Source organism: Triturus cristatus, chromosome 4_1 (assembly GCF_964204655.1).
Source record: "Triturus cristatus chromosome 4_1, aTriCri1.1, whole genome shotgun sequence".
In the NCBI taxonomy this organism is placed as follows: Eukaryota; Metazoa; Chordata; class Amphibia; order Caudata; family Salamandridae; genus Triturus; species Triturus cristatus.
This window is the reverse complement of record NC_140585.1, coordinates 57704310-57724478: the sequence shown is the minus strand read 5'-3', so window position 1 is coordinate 57724478 and position 20169 is coordinate 57704310. Positions and strand designations below refer to the sequence as shown.

Here is a 20169-nt window from a genome sequence, read left to right as displayed (position 1 = left end):
TTTTACATCATTTTCGGTGTTTTGACAGATAGAAGTCGGGCCGTTTTAACTCTGACACCCCGGCCTATTCTGTTTCCCTTTTCAGATAACCCCGTTCGGAATAATTAACACGGGAAGCAAGTACACCTTCCGTGCTTGTGATTAGTGGAGCAATTTAAATGGGCCAGCCAGTGAATGTTTTCACTCGGGACAAGTCAAGGAGTTTTTCCCTCGTTGTAAAATAAGTACTATGTACAGAGGTTATGAAAGACCCTTTTTGCTTTAAATTTCTTTAGGTTTAAATTACTTTTGCCCATACCTTTATTGCTTTTCAGAACAGCACCTCTCTAGTTTTGTCGTGCCCCTGGAACCTTCTCGTATTTGCATACTCTAACAGTACCAGTCCTGGTATGATATAATTAATTTATTGTTAACGCTCACCTGTACCCGTTTTTAAACTTATTAACGCATAATCTATACGTGACTTAGCAAATGCTGTTAAAGTAAACTAGATCAGCTTCACGTTTCAAAACCGATGCACAGCTTTGTCTGACTGTTTGCCTGTTCTACCTTTTTATGACCCCATATTTTAAACGCGTATTTGAAGTTCTAGACACTACGCATGCAACTGTTGAGGGAAACCTGGCATTAAGAAAAGTCTGTGTGCCTTTGAAATCTCTTCTTCGCTATGGCTTCCCACCATCCATGAAATAAATGTGACGAGCAAAGGGCGATTTCAATGCTCATTACTGAGGCATGTCCCGTTTAATGTCAACACAGAGGCTGCTTGATGACATGGAACGCAACATGCATGGCGGCTGCCATCTCCAGGTCCCATCTTTCTGTAAAGTGCCAGTATGTTTGTGGGATTTTGAAGTTGCAATGTAATTTAATTGCTGACTCGGTATTGTCACGTGCCTGTAATCGAAAGGAGCTGCATGTCTCTAGCCTTTGTGCTCCTTTGGCAGGGCTAATTGGCAGACTTTCAAAACTCCAACTTGTTTCTTGCTTAAGTGCAGACACAGGTGTCTGCAATAGGCCCAAATAAAGACTAGAAGTAATATCAAGTCTGCAAAAATAAACAGTATAGTTCAATATACTTGAGCTGGCAGCCAATGCGCCTTTATTGTGATTTGTCGGACTGGACACAATGAGACAGCAAGGAAGTTTATTCCTTGCCTTCTCGTGTTCAGTCTGACAAATCACAACTTGTATTTCCTAAGTAGATTTCGGGCCTTATTTATGAGGCCTTGCGACAGATTTGCGCTTCCTTTGCGTCACTTTTTGTGACGCATCGGCGGCATAAAACATGCCTCCTGTTGCGCCCTATTTACAAAGTGACGCATCTAAGCAGATGCGTCACTTTGCAAACCCCTGCGCTACATTCTACCCGAGTCAGGTATAATGGGCCTTATTTATGAGGCCTTTGACAGTTTTCACTTCCGTTGCGTCACTTTTTGTGACGCATCGGCAGAGTAAAACATGCCTCCTGTTGCACCCTATTTACAAAGTGACGCATCTAAGCAGATGCGTCACTTTGTCAACCCCTGCGCTACGTTATACCTGCGTCAGGTATAATGTATGCCGGGTGGGCGTTCCCACATCAGTAAGCCTTGTAGAAGTGACACAGCGCAATCTACGAATACTTCAGAAATACTGATGTATCTGTAACTCCTTGCGACATGATGCATCATACAGTAAATATGACGCATCCATCATGTCGCAAGGAGGGCGCACTGAGAAGTGACGCATCACTGCTTTCACGCAGCAATGCGTCACTTCTCATAAATGAGACCCTTCATTTGTAAAGGTATATCAATAAATAAAGAAATCTGTGAGGTACTCAGCATTGTTATCTCAAAGTCTGTTATGAAGTTCTGTGGTTATGCTGAATAAGCAGCTACCTACTTCATTATCATATGAAATCTCTTTTTTGATGTCATAACTACACTTTTACTATTGCTTTATTAACCTTCTGGCTTTCTCAAATTTGCTTGGAAATACACCATTTGCCCATTCTTTTTTTTTTTTTCAAAAACACTTCGGGCGAGAACTCCCCCGAACCGCCCTTATGATGGTCGGGTTCGCTCTCTTGCCACTGGGGACTCATCACAAACTTTTACTCCTCACCACTTTCAAATGTCACTAGCCGCAACTGGGGTACACTTTTTTAATGAAAGATATTGCAGTTATGCTAGGATAGATTCTTTTAAGGAAGAAAAATAAGTATTACACAATGTCAAGGAGATTAAGCACATTCCTTTGTATTGCTGAGATCATTTAGCAGTGTTTTGGCGATAGGTTTGCCAGAAATTCAGGTCAAACTTAGGTGGACATTGAATAGAACACTACTTTTAGATACAGACATACTTAAGATATTAAGGGAGGAGTCAGCAGTATTTTGGAAGTAGGGGATGTATACAAGGCAATTGTCTGAGGTATTCCATGCAAGCAGGGGGCTTGGAAAGGAAGAAAAGGGCAGGAGGACAAAAGGTTTGAGGAAGAAATTAGCATGTTAGAAATGGACCTACAGTAGTCAGAGGAGGAGGTGGAAGCGGCTGAGCATAGGCTGCTGCTTGAGAAACTTGAGAGTTTCGGGCAGGTAATAGAGAGGAGGAACAGAGAAAAGTGGCAAGCGAGCAAGTTGGTACACTTTAAATACAGGAAGAGGAGAGGAAGATTGCTTGCCTGGAAGGCAAGAATAGACAGAGGATGGAACCACATTGAGGCACTAATCGTGAATGAAGAGGGAAATACTTCAGAAGATCAAGATCAGATAGAAGTGTGTATAGTAAAGTTGTTTGAAGACCTTTACACAGAGACAACTAACCGTAAGCAAGCAAAGTTAAGAGAGTGGTTAAGGAGGGTGCAGCTCCCAGTTTTCTCTGTAAAGGAACAACAGTCCTCTTGAGCCCCATCTTGGAGGAAAAAATCCTTCCACAAATAAATAGAACCCAGAGTGGGAAAGCAGCAGGCACTGATGCACTCCAGGGACAGTTCAATAAAGCTTTGAAGGAGGTTATAGTTGCTATATGGAGAGAGTTGTTGTCTAGGAGATCACATACCCCCTGTTGTGGAATGAAGTCATAATTACCTTACTCCTAAAGCTGAATAAGAACCCAAAGAAGGTGGATTCATATAGGTCAAATTCCCTGTTGAACTATGAATATAACATTTTTTACTGGTATCTTATCAAGAAGACTAGCTCGGGTAGCAGGTATAAGACATCCAGACGAGAAGTGATTTGTGCCAGGAAGGCAGTTGTTTGTCCTAACCCGTTTGTTCATTTCATCAAGAGACATATCTATTGCAAACTCAGACCCTTTGGCTATAGTCACAATAGATGCGGCTTACGTATTTGATAGGGTCTTTTGAGCTTACTTGTGGAAAGCTTTAGCAGTGGCTGGCATTCAACCCGCATTCATAATCTGACTAGGAGAATAAACATCTGGAGGGGAACCCAACATGGATGTCCACTATCCCCTTTACTTTTCGATCTATACATGGAGCCCCTAGCTCAGGCTTTCAGAACAGACATTGACATTCTTTCCTTTGAGTTTCGGGGATTTGAAAATAAGGTTGCTTTGTATGCAGATGACATTATTTTGTACATGAGTTTTCCCAGCAGGACAGTCACATGAATGGGAGAAATTACTGATGCCTTCGGTGATTTCACAGCCTACTCTATCAATAAGAATAAAACAGAGGTGATGTTTCGGAATCAGAAAAGTGGCACTGTGTTTCCTCAGACTAAGATCATCTATCTGGGTATTAAAGTTGTGCAGGAATTAGATCAGGTGCCGAAGCATAATTTAGATAGGGTGATTAAGGAAATTGACAGACTTTTAGCAAGATGGGACCATCTTTTACTACCGCTATACGGTAGGACGAATCTGGTTAAGATGAAGATCCTGCCCAAGGTAACATGCCTATACAATAATGTCCCTCTTCTATTCCCTAAGGATTGTCAAGCAAGGATACAGGTCAGACTAGCAAATTATATTTGAGCCTCCAAGGGAGCCAGACTCAGTTGGAAGAAACTGAGAAGAAAATTAGAAAAGAGTGGGGTTTCATTCTCAGATCTTCTATTGCACTATATGTCCTTTCAATTTGGTAACTCTAGAATGTTGTTATCTTGTCCGGATGACTTCAGCAGGGGGATGCTATATACAACTATGCTGAGCTCTGTAGGGAAGGATGGTTTCCTCTATGAATTTGGTGATTCCAGATGTTTCAAGAAGGTGAGATTGAATGTGTTGTGGGCTTTCTCAGGGGTTTGGTACTCAATCTAAAACATCTTAGGTATTGAGTACTATTCTGGGTATGCCCCTATTTTGGTAATTGCCTGGTTCTCCCTTACTTAAGGATAAGCTAAGCCTACCATTGACCAACGAGGGTATTAGGCGCTGGGAAGAATTAAGGATAGGCACTTGTATGATTTCCTGTGAGGCCATACAGGAGAAAACTAAAGGCGCTCTCTCTGGGTAAAAATACTTGCACATAGTTTCATGGGGGTAAAAGCAGAGGTGGGTTAGTCAGTGGATTCAGAAATTCGATGAGAAGATGTTGGACTTAAAGCCCTTAAGAAAGGAAGTTTCTGTATGGTATTGGGAATTAGCAAAGGAAGGCAACAGAGAGTAAAATCTCTCTCCACCCATGGGAGGGCTAGTCACCAGTAGAGGAGCATCCGGAGGTAGGGCATCTCTCTCAGCGTCTTCTCTACTCAACAGTTAAGCTGGCTGCCATAAGGAGGAATCACTTATTTACGTTGCATAGACTCTACCTGACCCCGAGGAAGATGGCTAGATTTATAAAAGGGGTCACCACCATGCTGTCATCGCGAGAAGAGAAAATGGGTGCCCAAAGATTCCAGAAACATTCTTGCCATGCCCGCAAAATCAAAAAAGCAACATCAACTTCAACTAATGGGAACAAGACTATATGAATGGTTGATAAGCTCATCGTACAAAGGATCCTCGACATCGCAGTTGAGTAACGATGAAGAAGATGGGTGTGTGTTAATGGTAGCTACAAAGTGCGGCATGAACATGCAGGATTAGCTGCTTGTACAGAAGACTACAATTCAAAAGAAGTTCACCAAACAAAACAGCAAACTTCATTTGGATGTATCGCAAAATCACACTGAAAGTGAATGATCAACCAGTAACTTTTATCATAGACAGTGGTGCCTCAATGAACATCATGCCTGGGTAAACGTTTAACAGCCTGTCCCTTGTGCCTCACCCCATTCAATCAGGCACACAGGTATACACTTGGGCTGTTTCCGAACCACTGCAAAGCCAAGGGTCCTTCACAGCAACCATGCGACACAAAATTACATCAATGCAAGTGTCTGTCCATGTCCTCCAAGGAACTTCATCCAGTGCATGCCTGCTCAGTTTTGCCACTGCTGCTGACATATGACTGATATCTCTCAGTTACAACCTTCTAACTTAGTCTGAAATAGTAAGTGAGTTCCTGTTGTTGTTTCATGGTTTAGGAAAACTCAAGAAAATGCTTTTGAAGCACGAAATAATTGAGCAATACGTTATGTTATGTTATGTTATGTTATGTTATGTTACAGCGTTCTTTTATAGCGCACGGCTACTCGAAAAGAGTGTCCCGGCGCTTTCCACCTGCATCTCAGAATAAAAATAACACAACACAGCAAAAGAATGAGAAAAAGAACTGAAACTGAAGCAATAAGAACAGCCTAAAGATTAAAAAGCCAGGTCTTCAGGCTCTTCCTGAACTGGAACAGATTGACAGTGCTGCGCAGCGAAAGAGGAAGCGAGTTCCACAGCTGTGGGGCTTTGCAGCTGAAAGAGCGCCCTCCCGTGCGGGCCTTCCTCACCCGAGGGACCACCGCTTTGTAAAGGGATTCCGAGCGCAAGGAGCGGACTGGTCGATAGAAGGCTAGTCTCCGCCGCAGGTATCCAGCCCCTGATCCAAACAGGGCTTTGTGCATCAGAGTCAGGGATTTAAACTGGATCCGCTTCCGGACAGGCAGCCAATGTAGCGCCTGAAGCAGCCCGGAAGCTCGGGCTCGTCTACGCAGGCCAAAGATAGCCCGGGCGGCAGAGTTCTGTACCACCTGTAGGCGCTGAACTAGGTAATCAGGGAGGCCAAGGAAGAGGGCATTAGCATAATCAAGCCTCGAACCGACGAGAGCCTGCACAGTAATACGCCTGTGCTCCTCAGACAGCAGGGGCAGGAATTTACGGAGCATTTTCAAAATTCCATAACAGGTGCCAGCCAGACCCAGAATGTGTGTTCGCAGCAATAGCTGGTTGTCCAGCTTGACACCCAGGTTTTTAGCCACCAAGGAAGACTGTGCAGGAGGGCTCATGTCGGACGGCCACCAATGCTGCCACTCCGGATCGACACCGCAACCAAAAAACAGAACCTCGGACTTGCTCGAGTTGGCCCTTAGACTGTTCCGTTGGAACCAGTCAAAGACCAATGTAAGACAGTCCCGAATTCTCCCTCCATCAAACTCCTGGTCTTTCCCGCATGTGAAGAGGAGTTGCGTGTCGTCGGCGTAAGAGATGATCTGGGCCCCATATGCTTCCACCAAGGCCGCCAAAGGGGACATAAAGATGTTAAACAACGTGGGGCTCAACACAGATCCCTGTGGAACCCCAACTCCCAATGGCGGCATCTCGGCAGAGCTCTGGGAAACCCAGACCGTCTGGCGGCGGCCTTCAAGGAAGGATGTAAACCACCTGAGCGCCGTCCCCCTAAGGCCGATGTCATAAAGCCTCGCTAAGAGCGCCCTGTGGGGGACGGTGTCGAAGGCCGCCGATAGATCTAACATAACCAGCATCGCCCTCCCGCCGACATCAAGAGTCTCCCTGATGATCTCAGTGACCTCTAGCAATGCCGTTTCCGTACTAAAATTAGGACGGAAACCGGATTGAGATGGATGGAGCAGATTGTTAGCTTCCAGAAAGCGCGACAGGACACCGTGGACGTGTTTTTCCGTGATCTTCGTGAGGGCCGGAAGAAGTGAAATTGGCCTATAATTGGCCAGAACCTCGACGTCGAGACCCGGTTTCTTTAGGAGGGGGATCACCATCGCTCTCTTCCAAGAGCTGGGGACCCTCCCCTCCCTCAGCGAGGAGTTGAGGATGGGATTAACCAGCGGATTCACCACCTCCGCCATCCCAGCCAAAAATTTGGCGGGGCAGGGGTCAAGTGGCGAGCCAGATTTCAAATTGGCCTACAGCTGCCTGGACACCTCGCTAGAAACAGCAGGAAAATCAGACAGCACCGCCGTCGGTGTGTGCGGAAATCCGCACCCAGCCCCGGTGACGCCGCTTCCATCCTCCGGTCCTTCCACAAAGGAGGCCTGAATCGCCTTGATCTTATTAGTGAAGAAGCCGGCCAGATCACCTGCCCACGTATCTGAAGAAACTAGAGGGGGCGATTGGGAACTAGGGGTCGTGAACTCCTTCACAATGGTGAAGATCTCCTTACAGGAGTTCGCGGATGCCTCGATCCTCCTAGCCAAATAGTCCCTCTTAGCTCCCAGAATGTCCCGATGGTAGGCCTTCACCACCGCCTTTGTAGGCGAGTTTAGCCTCCCCATCAAACAAACGTCGCCAGGCCCTCTCGGCCACCTTACATTGGCTGCGAGCCACACGAAGAGCCTCCGTGAACCATGGTGCAGATTGCCGTGCCACCGTGGATCGGAGGGCTACCTTGGGGGCCAGATCGTCCAGCCTATCAATGAGCCACCGCTGCAGAGCCTCAGTGTCGCTATCCAGATCGCCCGAAAGATGGCATGGGTGATCCAGAAGCGCCTGTTCCAGCATGTCAGGTGTCACTCTGTGCAGCGCTCTCGAGGTCGGTCTAGACAAGACTGAGGCACTGGTATCCGGCCGCGCACTCTCCAGCACCGAAAATCTGATCAGCCTGTGATCGGACCAGAGCACCGGCAGGGTGTCAACCTCCGTAAGAGGGACAGATGAAAACACCTGATCCAGGGTATGCCCCTTCTCATGGGTTGGCCCCGACACGAACGGTAACAATCCCAGTGGAGATGTAATATCCAACAGTTTGACCGCATCCGAGTCATCCGCTACGTCAAGGTGGAGGTTGAAATCACCAGCCATGACGCAGTGCTGTGAGGTCAGCACCAACTCAGAGACAGCTGTCTGCAGATCTTCCAGGAAGGAACCCAAAGGGCCTGGTGGCCTGTAGACCAACAACCCCTTCAGGGCCTGGCCCGGGGACAGTCTGAGCGTGAAGGCGAGCGACTCAGCGCTCCCGATGGAATTAAGAGGAAGAACTGAGCAGGAAACGCTCTTTTTCACCACTACCGCCACTCCCCCGCCTCTACCCTTCACTCTATCCTGCCGGAAGATATTGTACGCCGGAGGAATGGCTGAGAAGACATCCGGATTAGAAGCCTCTCCCAACCAGGTTTCGGTAAGTAGCAGGCAAAGGGGATTTTCCCTAACAAGGAGATCGTAAATATGCAGGGCATGGCAGCCTACCGACCTTGTATTCAGCAGCAAACAAAGATGCTGTGCGCCAGCCGTTGCAGGGCGAGGAACATTAACATGGGTCCAGAAAGGCGTCCAGCCACAACACGGACAACGGCGTTTACCCTTAAATCGCCCCGGGAAAACGGAACGGCAGGAGCTAGAGAGGCCCCGCAAATCCCGCAACATCACAGAGGTATAACAGATCATCTCAGCCAGTGCACTGGTCCTATGCAATGGATTTCGTCCATAGTGGTGGTTTTCAAAAAAGGACAGTGGAGGTGCAGTGCACATTAGTGTTTATATGCGACAGACCAGCAAAACAATCAAGAGAAAGACATCCTGGTCCCCAAATAGCGGACATGATTATGCAATTAAATGGAGCCAAAGTCTTGACTTGAACAAGGGATTCCATCAACTCGAGCTGGAAGAGAATTGAAGGTACATTACCAATTTTTCGACTCATGTTTTTTTGATCAGATACAAGGGACAGAGTTTTGGAGTGTCTTCGGCTGCTGAAATATTTCAGGATGTAATGCACCAAGTAATTCAACCTGTTGAACATGCTTTGCATTACAGTGATGACATACTGGAATTTGGGACAACACGAAAGGAGCATGGCAAGGCTCTCACACAAGTGTGTCAGTTACTTGCTGATGCAGGCCTCACTCTGAATGCAGCAAAGTGTGAGTTTCACAAGACCAAGCAAATTCTCTGGGCACATATTCTCTGATGGGGAATGACTCCTGACCCAGATAAGTTGAAAGCAGGGGCGTGGCAACAACGTTGAAGAAGGCGGACGCGTGAGCCGATAGCTTCGCTCCAGCCCAGTGAACATCCTGGCGAATCAGCCTGATATGGTGGCTGCAACACCACTAAGAGAGTGCGGAGCTTACCCTGATGCCTCTGCCCAATGTTGTGACTGGAGCTGTGACGGGTGTCTGCCCCAAACAGCACAAGTGTGTAATGCTCAAAATGTGTTGCACGTACTCTTGCGTCAACTATCAGTCGCAAAACCTTTGGAAAAAATGTTCTTCCTCACAATAATCCAAAATTCAACCATTAACCCCTTGTGTGCCCATGAGGTGCTGGACACGTCATGGAGCACAGTCGCGCTGTGCCCATGACGTGTCCAGCACGTCATGACACCCACCCACGGGGGAAGCGATGGCGCTCCCCCCGTCAGTGGTCGATTTTTTTTATTTTTATTTTTTTTTTACTGGGAAGGCAGGGGAAGACCTTCACCTGCCTCCCCCCGCGTCATCAATAACGTCAGCGCGGCTCAGGCGCTGACGTCATGGATGTTTCCCCTTTGTTCTCCGAGGCGCAGGAAGCCATTTGCTTCCTGCGCGTCGGAGAGGAAAGGTGAGTTTTGGGGCTGGGGAGGGGGGTATTTTGCGATCGGTGGGTTAGGTAGGGTGGGGGCACAATGTTGGGGGGAGGAGAAATGTTTTATTTTAGGCTCCGCTTGGTTTGTGCGCTTGGTTCGTGCTAATTGCAGTTGCTTTCATGTGAAATGGATCCAAAAAAGAAACACGCTTGCGAGAGATGCCCTTTTTCTCTCGTTTTCTCTCTGAGGGGTGCTGCTAGCGTGGGAAAGGGAGGTGGGGGGGCAAAATAAAGTAAGACAGAGGGGTTGCAAAGTGGCCAGATTGATTTTATTTACATCCAAATACACCAGCATCACAGAGTTTGCCAGTGAAGCGCTACTTTCGTTTTCTCTTCTTTCTTTGAACAGCATTGTTGTTCCCAGGTTGGGAGAGTGTACCATTCCTGGAGGTACTGCATTACCTGGTTGTTGGTTGGATTGGAAATCACAATGTGTGCCATGGCTCTGTGTTTATGGATGTGGTCTTTTTATACCATACTGCTTACGTTTTGTAAGGATATAAGCAATGGATATTGAAACTGTTCCCTTCAGGGCCCTCTAGTCATGTCCATAACTTTTCAGGTGAAACCACTCGCTGCTTTCTGAATAGTGAGTGAGAGATCGTTAAGGTAACCATGTTGTTTCTGCTTACATTTCACATGCTTTACTTAATCTTGCATTCCCTATGAGTGGTTGCTTTTACTTTTTTTTAGGCAGTATATTACTCTTATCAAGTGCATAATTTGTTTTTAGCCACATCCAAGTGTTTATAGCGGGCACAATTAGTTTGTAGCTGAAGGCAGTGCGAGTTTCTCTCAGTGGGGAAGTATGGTGTTCAGTGGGGGAGAGGATGTGGCACTATGGCCAGAGCTGTCGAATTTGGAACTGGGGAACTGGGTTCAGCCTTCATGACCAGTCCACCAGACCACTCTACTGAGGGAGCACATTCCCATGCTAGACCGTAGAAGGCCCCACTAGACCTTAGAAGGCTTGATGTCTTAGCACAGGCAGGTGTACCCTAGTGGTGTCTATTGTGGGTTACCCTTGAAGGCCTGTCCACCACAATCCATACTGAAGTTCATCTCCAGTCTTGCAGGCAGGCCTACGAAGCAGCACACCCTAGAGCAACAGTGATCCAGTCGCTGTCACTCTGTCACTGAGGTCACATGAACCTTGAGCAGATTAGGGCGATTCTAGCGGTGTGACCTCACTGGGTACCTATTTTGGGTGGGTGCGTAGTGTTTGCAAGTATATTATGTTTTGAAAAAAATTTGCTGCCTCCTTCCTGGCCTCCAGCAATTTTCAGAAACAATAAAAATGTAATGATAACTTTGGTGATTAATGTTCTTCCTAGAGAGAGATGGAGTTTTGTCTAGTGGAAGGGTTGACTCCTGGAAAGGTAGCACAGAGGGTTAATGTGCCCGCTGCAAAGAACATGTCTTATGCAGATCACAAAGTGCAGTGCTTTAATGGGGGGACCATGATGAATGGTCATTTAATGTCCGCTGTAGATGATAGATCCTTGAACAGTGTCATGTATGTGCATGTTTGCATTGTGCTGAGGGGATAACCAGGTAATTATTCACGCAGCTCTCTGATGGATGTCACATGTGGTTTTTCTGAGCCCCCAGATAGATCATGCAGTCTGTGTGTTCTCTTTTGTACGGCCAGTCACCGGTGTATTCAACTGTGTAGCCTTGGAGCGTGTCATGTATGTGCATGTAACTTAAATGATCGAGGTAACTATTAGCGGCGATACTATGTGTCTCTCGGACCTCTTTCAAGTGGTCGCTGTCTTTTTTCCCCAGCAACCCCCCCTCACCAGGGGCGGCAATCTGCGAGATAGCCCCGGGCGCCACAAGCTCTAGCTACGCCTCTGGCCGGGTCTCCGTTTTTTTTAAAAAGGGGCCTCGAAACGGGTCTCTATCGGGCTCTGTTTTGTGCCCTGGCACAGGTGGTCTGTTTTTCCCCGGACTACAGGGACAGCTGGCACGTCGATGTGCGCTGCTCACTTCTCGCAAATGGATGTTAAGACATGAGGGTTGTAGAGGAAGTGGAATCCTTTAAAGAGTCATTTTCTCTCTGGATTTCCCTTCTCTTTTTGAAACTCAGGAGCAGCAACATTGTGGTGTCACCAGGGCTTTAAGTGTTAGCTTTTTCAATATTAATTACAAGCCATAGTTGCTACTTATTTATATGATGCAGCTAATAACCATTGACAAAGCCAATAGTCCTGACTTGTTGTAGGTATGATATTACTTGTTGTATCATATATCTGAATGCAATAACAGAAACAGCAAAATACGAGTCGGGCACACTATGAAAAAGTACAGATTTGTAATTTACGGATTTTTAAGCCACACTCTTAATTACATTGGCCACGCCCCTTTGAGAGACCCCACCGTTTTTCATCCCACTTAAAGCCCTGAATACCCGGGTCTGTGCTCCTGGCTGCCTCCCATTATCTCATGAGCAAGGCCAGTTAAACCAGAAATGCGGGACTCTGGGAAGGTAGCCGAGTCCTTCAAGCGCTATGCAATGTTCTTAGCTTTACCAAATATACCCGTTTGTTCAAAGTGACCCGGAAGGGGCTGCGTTTTGTAAATGTGAGATTAAGTATAGAGGAATGCTTACCATCTGTGGACTGCGAGCCTCCGGACACACTGCGGGGAGAAGAGCATAGAAACGTGTCACTCTCGGCACTTAATCCCGCGAGGCCCCTCCCCTGCCCCCTCCCCACACACACACACACACACACACACAGAGGGCGCGGTCTGCTTTCCAGGGGCCTACACGTGCAGCAGGACCTCGAATTTACATCACACGAAAGCGCAGAGTGTCCCTGGCAAAGCTACTCTAGCCCTTCAGGCAAACTCCTGGAGTCCTTCTGAGGGCATGAACTGGGCACCTAGAAAGGACTTGGCAGAGATGATTGGGGGGCAGAAAAGTAACCGCCCACTTCCTGCAGCAGTTCATGGGGCTGTATGGGGAGGAAGAGCAAACATTTATCAGAGGTGTAGCCGAGAATTGGGACGATGTGGTGGCATTGCCCAAACTGGCAAAAATAAGTAGTCTTTAAAGTGCCAGGGCCCAAAGGTTTGATTAAACAATGTTTTCTCTCTTGCTCTGGGTGATGTTGATACATAAATTCCTGTCGCCAAAAAGGAGTTGTAGAAATTATGTCTGCGAACTGTTTATTCTATCAGTGAATTTGTGTAAATTTCACTTCCTCGCTGCGTACAACTGAGAAGTTTGCCCGCTTTGATGAATCACAGAATGTGGACAATGAACGGCTCACACAAATGTCACACAAGATACCCACCAAATATTTTTTTAGCTAGCTCAGTCACAAAATTCTTCTTTTAAAAAAAAAGATTAATTGGTCACAACATTCTTCTTTTTTTTTTAAACTCATTTCTTGAAATTAGCGGTGGGATTAACTAGATTTTAAAATATGTGCAGAAGCGAAGTGCGGCAACTTTTCAGGGCCCTGGTACATATTGTGGGGCAGGAACCTTCTTCCAGACACTTCCAAAAAACAAAGAATTGGAGAGGAGACACATGCCTGAGCGAGTCTACCAATCCCGAGCACGAAGGAATGAGGTGACCATCGATGGACCAATGGTCAGCTAGAAGTGCTAAAGATGACCGGACCAGGCTATGGATCCCACAGAGCCTGAGTGAGTCTACCAATCCCGAGCACGAAGGAATGAGGTGACCATCGATGGACCAATGGTCAGCTAGAAGTGCTAAAGATGACCTGACCAGGCTCTGGATCCCACGGAGGCTGAGTGAGTCTACCAATCCCGAGCACGAAGGAATGAGGTGACCATCGATGGACCAATGGTCAGCTAGAAGTGCTAAAGATGGCCTGACCAGGCTCTGGATCCCACAGAGCCTGAGTGAGTCTACCAATCCCGAGCACGAAGGAATGAGGTGACCATCGATGGACCAATGGTCAGCTAGAAGTGCTAAAGATGACCGGACCAGGCTATGGATCCCACAGAGCCTGAGTGAGTCTACCAATCCCGAGCACGAAGGAATGAGGGGAGCATCGATGGACCAATGGTCAGCTAGAAGTGCTAAAGATGACCGGACCAGGCTCTGGATCCCACAGAGCAGGCCGCGCATGGAGTTACAACTGGTGAGCAGAGGGTTTGTTTGAAGGGTCTCCCACCCTCTGCGGGGGAAGGGATTCAAGAGGTGCACATGGAGGGAGAGAACCATTGCCCACTGAGGGAGAAGCCACTGCACTAAAGCGCCAGGTCATATCCTCAAGGATGTGGTTTCTCGATCACTCCGGGCAACGGAGACATGTTCCGCTCCTGATGTCTCCTCTTCCAGACTTTTGCTTTCTGACATTTTATTCCCAAAAGCTGCACTTAAGTGAAGCAAGATCACAACCCCTGGGGTGCTTGTTGCACAATAAAAACTCCGGAATGACAATGGCTGCCCAGGTTACAAGAAGCCTTATTGTGCCATTACCTGACTACAGGGCATCACTAAAGTCACATTTACCCCTTCAAGCTACAGACAGAGCCCTGCAGGTGGACATTTTATGTTTAAACACTTTTCACTAGGTGGGTACTAATACATGTTTATGGGGTTATTTAGAGTTTTGCACAAGCAGGACATCTAACAAAAATTGGCAGATGCCCCATATGCCCTATTTAGAGTTTGTGGACCTGTAGACACTCTAAATAGGGTGGGCTGGACACCCTGCACATGCTGTTTTAATGTCCAACATCTGCCAGATTTTAAATAACCCCTTTAGTGCTACAAATCAAACCCCAATCGAAATAGGTTGGAGTTATAAAGTTTTCGGGACGAAGTGGCTTCTCACAGATTGACCCATCGGCCTGGGCGATCTTTCATCTGCGATGGGATGCAAGCATTCTAATAAGGTAATTCTAATGTGATAGGACCAGCAGCCCCTCCATGCTCACATGCAAGCATTATAGGTTAATTTCTAATAAGATATGACAAGAAAGCCCCTCTAGTATGCTCTATACCCTCATGGCTACAACACTGCACATCAGCCAGTCTTACTTACTGGGCATCGCCCCCCTCGAGCAGCTGGCGGTATGTGGCTATCTCCATCTCCAGCCGGTTCTTGATGTCCATCAGCATCTTGTACTCGTGGTTTTGGCGCTCCATGTCTGAGCGAAGGTCGCCAAGCTGGGCCTCTAGTTGCGATATCATGCCCTGGATCTGCTGGAGCTGGGCACAATAGCGGGCTTCTGTTTCTGCCACGGTTCCCTCGAGGGAGGCTTTCTACAAGAAAGAGAAGAGAATAACTTCTGTTAGCACACACAGAGGAGGATCTCTGACTGAGGAATCTGGCGGGAGGAGAGGGCAAAGTGGAACCATGTCAGTGTCGGACAGGCTGCAAAGGGAATGCAGACCACTTCCCCTCAAATGCAGGTTCTGTTTAACAGAGACAGTCATTTGTCAACAGGACGCCACCCCAGCCCTACTGTTTTAATGGCAAAACTCTTGAAATCTCATATGCTTTTCCTCTACAAGACTGTGCCCAGGTTCAGCTAGGCAATCGAGAAGATGTGTGCAAGGCTGTAGAACCCTGAACTCATAATAAGACCCCTAACCCAGAGAAAGGGGCTTTGAGTGTAGACATCTCCAGCTACCAGCAAAAAGGACGTACCATGCTAAGCTGTGACTGCAACTCTATCTCCAGGCCTTGCATGGTGCGCCTGAGGTCGGTGATCTCTGTCCGGCTTGACTGCACCTCCTGCGTGTGGGTGGCCACCTCCTTGTTCAACTCGTCCGACTTGGGATAAAGTAGGATATTGGGAAAGAGAAGAAGAAGTTACGTTAGATGTGAAACGACAAGTCTCGCTTGCTCTGGTAGACGACTGGTGGTACCTTACCTTACTCAAGAACCAGGCCTCAGCGTCCAGGCGGTTCTTCTGGGCCAATTGTTCGTACTGGTCCCTCATTTCCGTAAGAATACGGCCCAGGTCCACAGCTGGAGCAGCATCCATTTCAACGCTGACCTGGCCGCCGACTTGTCCCTTCAGAGCCATAAGCTCCTGCAAATAAAGTGGAACATATTTAAAGATGGATCAGATACATTACTGATGAAAGATGCAGCCCAATGCTTACCCCCAAGACAGGGAATGCAAGTTGTTTTAAGGGGCCCTACACCGATAGGTGGATTATGTTCAAGGCAGGGCCTTCTAGCGGGCCACGTTGGGTGTGCCTGCCCTTAGATTATATGGAATACCTTGGGTGTTTTCTGAGTGGTTCTCAAACTTCCCAACTCTGACACTAGAGAACCTATACAGGTATCCTAGCTAATCCTAGCAGTAGCCAGTAAAATAATATTATCCTAGAGCCTTTTTGGGGAGGGGGGGGTTATATAGCATGAGCTTGACCTAAAGGTACCAGGTATCAGAGCGCTTTACATGAGCACCAGTCGTGTTATATAAGGAAACATTTTTGTTAGGCATGGGGAGATTAAGTGATTTGATGTTGAGGGTCATTGCCGAAACTCGATCCTGGTTCCCCAGATTTAAGGTTGGCCCCCTAGCCATTAGGCCACATCTTCTCCCCAGTCTTTCATGGGCTCTGCCTCAACTACGGTTTCGGCATCGGAGTTTCTATCTGTCATATGTGCAGATTGGCCGCTTCGCCAACCTATCAGAGGGAAATATAGTATTCTTATTGAATCTCCACTCCGGGGCAGATGGGGTAGTGCTGCTGAGTGATGTGGCTGAATATACCACTGGCTAAAAAATGGATTGGTGTATTCGGCAAACAGGCCCCGTCATATCATCTTGATCACAGCAGAAGAAGCTAAGGGACGACTGTCTCAGTCTCAATGACAGAGGTTTTACCTCCTCTAGCAAGATCCACACAGGTGGAGAACTCTCTGTCTAGGTGTGCTCGGGGTTTCTTCCGCACCACGGCTGCATCCACCAATGAAAGAGCCGCTCTGACTGAAACCTCTGGTGTCTAATCCTCCAATGCCTTGTCAGGCACGGGTAGAATTTTCATCATAAATATAGACATTGAAAATGCACCCATAGCGATTGTACTTTGTCAGTGGCCACATACTTAGCTTCTTTATTATGTGGAGACCAATTTCCCAACACAACTGTGATAAGAACATTTGTCACCCTGTCCTGTGTAATCTTTCACAAAGGTCAGTCTGCCAGATTTGGAAGTATCTAGATGGGGCTGTGTGCCTACCAATATTTATTTATTTAATATTCTTATATAGCATGCTTGGACGAGATGGTATTATGATGCATCACATGAAACAAGGAGCGTGAAGACATGTATAGCAGTGGGCTGTAGTTGACAACGCAAGATAATATCCGGAGAAGCTGAAAAGGATTGGGAAAGAGATACTGCAAGAGGGTCTTGCCATGGGCTCGTTTTTGAATTGTCAACAGAGGTGTGATTTGTGACAGAGTTACCTTGGCATACTGATGAAAGCTGAAGAGCCTCTACCGTGAGATAGTTGGCATGCAAGGAACTCTAAGTAGGGTGTTCTGGGGGGGTTTACCATTGCCAGCATCCTCTCTAACTCAGGCCTCCAGTGGGCTTGCTAGCTCTAGAGGCGGCTAGTCTTGAGGCACCTGCTCCCCGTTGAGGCCTTCACACGCGGTGCCAGGCAGAGCTCACCTCCTCGTGGTTCTTCTTGAGGTAGGCCAGCTCCTCCTTCAAGCTCTCGATCTGCAGCTCCAGGTCAGTTCTGGACAGGGTCAGCTCATCCAGGACGCGGCGCAGTCCATTGATGTCGGCCTCCACATTGACACGGAGAGCCTGCTCATTCTCAAACCTTGGGAAAGACAGATTTGAAATCAGAAACAAGTGAAGCAATCGCACGTTATTCTTGCTTCCTGAGGGTCTATGTAGGCTCTCTGGTCCACAGGTACAATTACCAAAACCCGAACTATAACAGACATGACCACTTAAGAAATTCTTTTGGGAAAAATGATTGTTCAGGGTTAAAAAATGTTAGATTCATGAAAGGGGAACATCACCCTGTGTTCACAAATCCAGGCATCTGTACATTCTACTGAGGCACCACTTGCGTTTGTTTGAGGTCCGCCTCGGTGATCGCCACCAGAGCAGCGTGGGGACATAAAGTGTTTAAGTGACTGTCGCCCGCCTCTGAAATGTATGGGGGACTGTAAAAGGGGATGGAAAACAACGACATGGCGGCCAAACAAAACCTTTCCAACTAAGATCCTTTGCCCCATAGCTCGAAGGTGCAAGATTTCAATCAGAAAAGCCTTCAAGAAACCATGCTGGGTACACGTCTTACTAGGGACACGTGTTGTGTCGATTCTCATGCATGTCAATGTGAGGGTCCGAATGCCCACCCCACCTTGAATTATCTAATGAGACTACATGGGTTGAAGGCTTCACCCAGATGACCTTTAATGTCATACCTGTGCTTGCTGGCCAAGAGGTGGTAAATACTCACTTGCTTCGGAAGTCATCTGCTGCCAGGCGGGCGTTGTCCACCTGCAAAACCACCTTGGAGTTGTCAATGGTGGCATTGTAGATCTAGTAAAGAAACAAATGATACGAAACCTTAAGCGTCAAGAGCTGGACAGCAGAGGAGTAAAAAAGAGGGTCCGTTCGCAATAGGCATCTCTGCCAACTACCCCTCGTTAGCATGAACAGAACCTTATGGATCTCAAAAAATGCATGAATTAATACTTTTACTGTGCATGTCGGATGTTTTTCTATAGTATCCAAAGTGAAGTGAATCCCTTCCAGGCGAGTGGGAACATTTGGGCCTACTGATACATCCCTATACAAGAGCATTTGTGCCCACTGCCCGCCCAACAGTGCCCGCTGCCTGTAGCACCCTCCCAATGTGCCTGGCCGTCAGGGATATCTTCATGGGGCCAGGACGGAGCGAACTCTTTTAAATGCCAGAGAAACTTTAGTATCTAAGCATTACTCTTGTGATGCACATTGATGCGATTATGCCAGCTTGAGTGATTAAGAGTAATTTGGGTCAAAAATCCTACTGTAAGAGGACATGAACAATGATCTTAGAGAGAGCAGGCGGCTTTAGGCTACTGCTGTGTGTGTCCTGCAGCATTTACTGCTATTTTCTAAGCACAAAATGCATCCAAGGGCCCAATTTGGATGCCAGGGTGCATTTACAACTAAGAAAAGACAGCTAAATACTGTATTTTGCTTCTCAGCTAATTACGCATATTACGCGTAATTTTGCTTTAATTCTGAGCGCCAATGCTAGAGAGAATTATGCCAGTGACGCCAACCCGAATCTTCATATCCTTTGAAGAGATCTTCTGGAGTCTGTTCATTGGCAGCTTGGCATGCTGCTTTTGTGCCATGCTACCCACTCTTCCCGGCTTTAAAACCTAGGCTCACTGTGGCCCTGGCGTAACAAGACTGACTCCCCCAAGGCCTATTGACCTACCAATGCTATTGCCTGGAGTGTGCTTGGGCCTTGCAGAGATACCGGGACTGACACAGACTCAGGCTCGCTGATCTTCTACAGGGCTGGTCCAGGGACGGACTCTTGCTCAAAGCCTACCTGACTTCAAGCCGGACACGTGACCGGCTTTGCCCTCGCCCTATCAGTTGTCTGATGTGACTGAGAGTTCCCCAGCCCTACCGCCCTTTCAAAGGTACAAGTTTTGAAATGTGTTTGATTATCCACTACTGATCCTCACAGGCCTGTCAAGAAATCAGGTATCTCTACAGACGAGTGTGCCTCACATTGACATACTCTGGAGTCTATGAATGCCAAGATTGCATTGGAATTCCTATTTCAGACGCTTCGCATGCATTAGTGGTCTGAACTACTTGTAGGAGAGTGTGCCTCATTCTTAGTTCACAGAGCTGGTTTACCAGTTTGTAAGCCTCAATAGATATATCTCATGCCCGTTGAGTACAGTAACTGGGAGAATTTACTAAAATGGTAGTCTCTAAAATTCCTCTGTAGGGCTGGGACAGACTGCATAGGAAAGTGTGTACATTATATCTGGATGCAGACAATAGGAAAAGTCAAGTCCTAGGGCTCCACCTAGTGGTTGTGGTAAAATACAGCAAAAGGCCAAAATATGCTGAGGATGTCATTCATTCATGAGTCTCACATTCATCGTGGACACCCCAGCCCCTTCAGCTGCAGGTCCGCCTCGCGCACATCCTGCCCTTCATTCATTCATGAGTCTCGCCGTCATCGTGGACACCCCAGTCCCTTCACGTGCAGGTCCGCCTCGCGCACATCCTGCCCTTCATTCATTCATGAGTCTCGCCGTCATCGGGGACACCCCAGTCCCTTCACGTGCAGGTCCGCCTCGCGCACATCCTGCC

The 20169-nt window shown here is 47.4% G+C and overlaps 1 protein-coding gene across 1 annotated transcript in view; it reads right to left on the bottom strand.

Annotated features, from left to right (window-relative positions):
- LOC146839492 (keratin, type I cytoskeletal 19-like) overlaps positions 1–20169 on the bottom strand; it is a 33793-nt gene that overhangs the window by 2812 nt on the left and 10812 nt on the right. Inside the window, exons 2-7 of the mRNA XM_085651533.1 lie at positions 18296–18378; positions 17488–17644; positions 15726–15887; positions 15500–15625; positions 14891–15111; positions 12472–12500 (exon numbers count right to left, since the gene is read on the bottom strand). Coding sequence (XP_085507659.1) covers positions 12472–12500; positions 14891–15111; positions 15500–15625; positions 15726–15887; positions 17488–17644; positions 18296–18378 — 778 coding nt within the window. The remainder of the gene's footprint in view (positions 1–12471; positions 12501–14890; positions 15112–15499; positions 15626–15725; positions 15888–17487; positions 17645–18295; positions 18379–20169) is intronic.